Source organism: Triticum aestivum, chromosome 6A (genome assembly GCF_018294505.1).
Source record: "Triticum aestivum cultivar Chinese Spring chromosome 6A, IWGSC CS RefSeq v2.1, whole genome shotgun sequence".
NCBI classification, from domain to species: Eukaryota; Viridiplantae; Streptophyta; class Magnoliopsida; order Poales; family Poaceae; genus Triticum; species Triticum aestivum.
In genome coordinates this window covers 368047269-368052523 of record NC_057809.1, presented here as the reverse complement: position 1 = coordinate 368052523, position 5255 = coordinate 368047269, and the positions used below count along the sequence as shown (strand labels likewise).

At 36.1% G+C, this 5255-nt stretch overlaps 1 protein-coding gene across 1 annotated transcript; it reads left to right on the top strand.

The window, feature by feature from the left end:
- The first annotated feature begins 266 nt into the window (after positions 1 to 266).
- Positions 267 to 2025, top strand: LOC123130632 (1,2-dihydroxy-3-keto-5-methylthiopentene dioxygenase 4-like). Its single transcript, XM_044550469.1, has 5 exons — positions 267 to 290; positions 390 to 462; positions 925 to 1019; positions 1123 to 1362; positions 1894 to 2025. Exons 1-5 carry the CDS (start codon positions 279 to 281, stop codon positions 2023 to 2025), a joined length of 552 nt encoding a protein of 183 aa, XP_044406404.1. The 5' UTR covers positions 267 to 278.
- The last annotated feature ends 3230 nt before the right edge of the window (positions 2026 to 5255 follow it).

Sequence of the window (5255 nt, the reverse complement as noted above, 5' to 3'; positions counted from 1 at the left end):
CACCCCACGCCTGGGTCCGGCCGCTGCAGTGCACTTGCCCCACTCCTAGGTCCGGCAGCCGCGCCGCCCCCGCTCCTGGGTCCAACCATAAGCACCCCTACCCGTAGCACACGAGCGCCGGCATCCACCGCCAGTCCCTAAGCACACCGCCCAAGGGCCCATGCCCCATCCCCTGACATTATCCTGCCTCGCTGGCGCACCATGGACGTCTTCCTCTTCTGCCTAGAACTTCTTCTCCAACCTATTGCCTTGTCGGTGTTCCATTCATTCCGCTCAACATGGCTCTTCAGGTATGGCCAGGATTCGATCCCCTGGATTTGTCTTAGGAATCGAGATGAATTCTATCTTCTCTGTATCTAATTTGCGCCTAATCTTGGTTCTTGGATCAGGTGTGGACGGTTGGGGAGGACGATGAGGACCTCAAGAACCACAGGGAGCTCCTGCCTCTCTCCAAGCTCCAAGGTGCGAATGATGATCCTTAGTTTCTTGGATTGTTGGTGTGTCCCCTATTTGTTTGGGTAAAAAATGCCTCTTTTGGGTGAATATATACGAGCTTTTATTTGTTGGATGTCGTGGCCTTAGTCAACACTTTTAGATGACGACGCCCTCATGTAATTGCTTGAACAGAGGGTGACTTGCCATCGTTCTTGATTATCCTCTATCGATTCGAACTATACAATTTATGTTCCTCACCCAAAGAAGTAACTGCTGAGAGTGGACACCTGACTAATAAGGCGAGTAGAACAAGGGAATGTTTTCAGTTCTCTTTTAGCTTTGAAAATTATCATTTTGAAAAAAATTCAAAAACGGCCAGGTATCTGAATCCACTTTTCCGTAAACATGGTGTCTAGAAGCTGGGCTCGGTTCCGTAAACATGGTATACTCTGCTAAGCAGCTTCCAACACTTTCCCTGTTTTCTTTCAGAGATTGGTGTGTTATATTGGCATTTGGACCCAAAGAGACCTGAAAGCGAAGAAGAGCTAGCGAAGATCCGCAAAGACAGAGGATATAACTACATGGTTTGCGACTCCCACCAACTCTCAGTTCCTCTTTGCTTCTCTTTAACCATGCACACCTTGTGTATGTAATCTGATAGTATTGCACATGCATCACTTGCTGAAGGATCATCTCGATATATGCCCTGGAAAGTTAGCAAACTTTGAGGAGAAGCTCAAGAACTTCTTCACAGAGCACATGCATGCCGACGAAGAGATCCGCTACAACTTGGAAGGCGGCGGGTACTTTGATGTGCGCGACAAGGATGACAAGTGGGTTCGGATCTGGATAAAAGAAGGGGATATCATCGTGCTGCCGGCTGGAATTTATCATCGGTTCGCCCTCGACGCCGCCAACCATGTGAAGGTACTGACTGGGATCTTTTATGTGTTTTACTGCTAAAGAGTTGTTGCGGTGATTAATTTTTGCATCACATTTTGCATAGAAATATGAATCAGTTTTGTCATCCAAGCTCATTGAAAGCATGAGTTAGGCACTAGATTAGAGGACATCTGTAGAACCATCAAAAAGAAGCGCAAGTCGCAAAACGGATCAACAAGATGGTTGACAACTAATTCTTCATGTAATGCTACTTGGTGAGGACCACTAAGGAAAAACAATACAATGCTGAACTAGCAGCATCACATTCACGGATCAGATGTACGACACAAGTTGGCCAATCTGGGTAGTGTATTCAAGTTTAGCAGAAAGTGTGCTCTCGTAGGATGCAGAAACAAGGTTCATTTTCAGCTGGTAATTAGGGAACTGTGTTGTTAAACAACATCTATAAGCAATTAAAATGAGACGGTGTATACATGTAGAAGTTCTATCTTGCATCAGATATAAACTAGGTACTTATCAAACTTAACACATTCTGATGCCTCTTGTCGTGCACAGCTCATGAAGCTATTCCTAGGAGAACCAGTGTGGATAGCGCACAACCGGCCTCAGGAGGACCATCCGGTGTGGCAAGAGTATGTGAAGAGGCTAACGGACGACAATGCTGGTCTTGCTCTGGCAGCACACTGAAGTTTGTTTGTGATTCCTCAGCTATGTACTATAAACACCCATGCATGGACATATACAGACACTTGGATGAAACTGTGTTGTAATCTTCAATATGCAGGTGGCCTCGTTGGCGCACCATGGACGTCTTCGCTGCTGGCAAACGGCAAAAAAAAGGATTGGCCGATCCAGTCGAGCAAGCTGTGGAAGAACAACTCGACTTATGTATGCTTTTTTTATCTAATATGGCTGATTGTACCGCCGCCGCTGTTTTCGGTTTTTTGCTCACATGCACTGTATTTGTTGGATGTAATGCCTGAGAACTAGCCTGGGAATAGATGCAGTATGTTGCTGGAGTTTGTGCAACTTTTAGTCAAATAGAAAATTTTGATGAAATGCACGCAGTTGTTGTTCGGCAGTGAAATCATAGTCTTTGCAGTACCCAGTTAACGTTTTCGAAGTTTAATACTGCAAAAAGAATGAAAGTAAATATACTATACTTTGAAAAAGAAAATGGAACGACGGAATCATATGGTGCTGTTCATATATAACCAAGAGAGGAGTTCAAAGAATCTTAACTTGTTGCATTTAATAAAAAACAGTGGAAAAGCATGAACTAGCTAGGCGTGCTAGTTCAAATATGTACCATATCATCAACTTGAAAGAGTATGTCATTCGCAAAAACATTTGGGGAGAATATGAAAAAGTGTGATATTACATTGCATTAAAAAATAAAGTTTTAAAAATACTTATGAGGATGTTGATATTTTAAAAATCCAGAAGTTCAAAAAAAATTGATCACAAAGTTCAAATAAAAAAGAGGAACATTTCAAAAGAATTTCTAAAAAATGGTTTTCCCATTCTAAAAAAACTAGAAGTTCAAATTAAAATATCGGTGCGGTCCAATGTTTATAAAAAAAGGATTTTCCCCATTACTAACCAATAAATTTAAGAAATTCAAATTTAAAAAAATGGTAAAGTTAGATGTCTATTATAAATTTAGATTTTTCTCATTCGTAAAAAGAATAAAACAAAGATGTTCAAATTTAAAAAATGGTGATGTCCGATGTCTGTAAAAAATGAATTTGAGCAAAGAATGTTTTCTCGCATTCAAAAAAAGGAGATCAAATTAAAAATAACGGTGTAGTCAAAAGTTTAAAAAAAATCCAAAATTTAACTTTTCAAAATTAATAAAAGCCTAGAAGTTCAATTTAGAATAACAAATCATTTGATTTTCACCGTTTTAAAAAACCCGAGAAGTTCAATTCAAGAAACCTAAGAAGTTCAAATTTTAAAACACAGTTTTTCCTTGCTGCTAAACCAATAAAATCGAGAAGTTCAAACAAAATAACGAAGAAGTATACCGAAAAATCAAATTATTTCCATTTCTAGGAAAAATAAAAGTTGGAAATTTTAGTTTTAAAGTTTGATGCTTATTTGAAAACATATTTTTCCAAATAAAAAATATGATGTTCAAACTGAAATAACAAAGAATTTCAAAATGTATTGAAACCTAGGATTTACCTGTTCAAAAAATAAAAAACACAACTCCATTTTTTGCATTTTTTAAAACAACTCATAAACAAAAAAATGGTGAAGTTCAAATGATACATAAATGCTTTTCCTTATCTAAAAAAACTAGAAGTTCAAATCAAAATAACATAGTGGTCCGATGTTTATAAAAAATTGAATTTTCCCGTTACTAACAAAGAACTAAGAAGTTCAAATTTTAAAAATGGTGAAGTTCGATGCCAATAAAAAAACAAGTTTTTCTCGTTATTGAACGAATAAAACTTAGAAGTTCAAATTTTAGAACATCTTCATGGTTAGATGTGTGTTAAAATCATGTGAGTGTATGTGTGTAGGTGTGTGGCAACACAAAAGTTCGGATGAGGAAAAGCTAATAAAATGAAACCTAAAAATGTTCATTGCAACAAGTTCCAAAAAGAAAAAGGAGCACACCATTGAAATCCACATGGCTAGGAAAATGAAAAAAAAACTGATTTTCCCCATTCTATAAAAACTAGAAGTTCAAATTAAAAATAACGACACGGTATCATTGTTTTAATAAAAAGTCATTTTTCCGTTACTAACCAATAAAACTAAGAAGTTCAAATTTAAAAAATGGTGAAGTTTGATGTCTATAAAAAATTCGGATTTTTCACATTATTAAAAAATAAAAGCAAGAAGTTCAAAATTTTAAAACAAAGAGGTTCAAAAAAGTCAATTTTTCTCGTTACTAAAAAATAAAACTAAGAAGTTCAAATTAAAATAACAGAGAAGTTCAAACTTGATAAAAACATCAGATTGTCGTTCTAAAGAATACTAATAAATTCAAATTAAAATAAGGGAATAACAAAAAAAAGTTTTAAAAAAATTTCCCCATTTTTTTTAAATTCGGATTTTCCCCGATACTAAAGATTAAACCAAGAAGTTCAATTTGAAAAAACTGAGTAATTCAATGTACATTAAAAACTTAGTTTTTCTCGTTACTGAAGAATAAAACCAAGAAGTTCAATTTTAAAACATGGAGAATTTTCTACTACATGATGTGTGTTTAATATGAGAAAAATGAATTAAAAGGCAAGGTCCAAATTTTTAAAGAGAACGCACATTTCCTTGTTATAGAAAATTCAGATTTTCTTCGTTATTAAAATATGTAAACAAGAAGTTCAAAAATAAAATAATAAGAAGTTCAACCTTTAAAAATAGAGCACTACTAGATTCATAAAAAGAGATTAAGCAAATCATATTAAAGATTCATAAAAAAAACTCAGATATTTTCACGTAACCGAGAGAAGTTCAGATTGATAACTGCCGAAAATTCACGTACTACACGGTGTGCATTTTGTATTAAAAAGGAATAAAAAGAAAATTCTAAAAGTTTTGTTGTTATAAGTTCAAGTCCTCCATCGGAGAAAGTTAAAAAAATTATTGTGAGAGAGATTTGTACCAAAGGAATATCATTTGTGTAACACGGACGAATGGATGAGAAAATTACAAACGAAAATACGCCACATAAGTTCAACGTGAAAACAGCAGGAAGTTCAACTACTATGCTGCATGAATTTGAGATGAATTTTTTTAAAATCATCGCGAGTACGAAAAAACGATAAACACGGGAAACTTGCGTGCTTACATCAGCTTTCCATCAATATATCACCTGCTCAATTCCGGTGAATGGATGGAGAGTTACGAGCAGTGGATGGAGACATACGAGCAAAAAAATCACGTGAAAAACAGAGTGAAGTTCA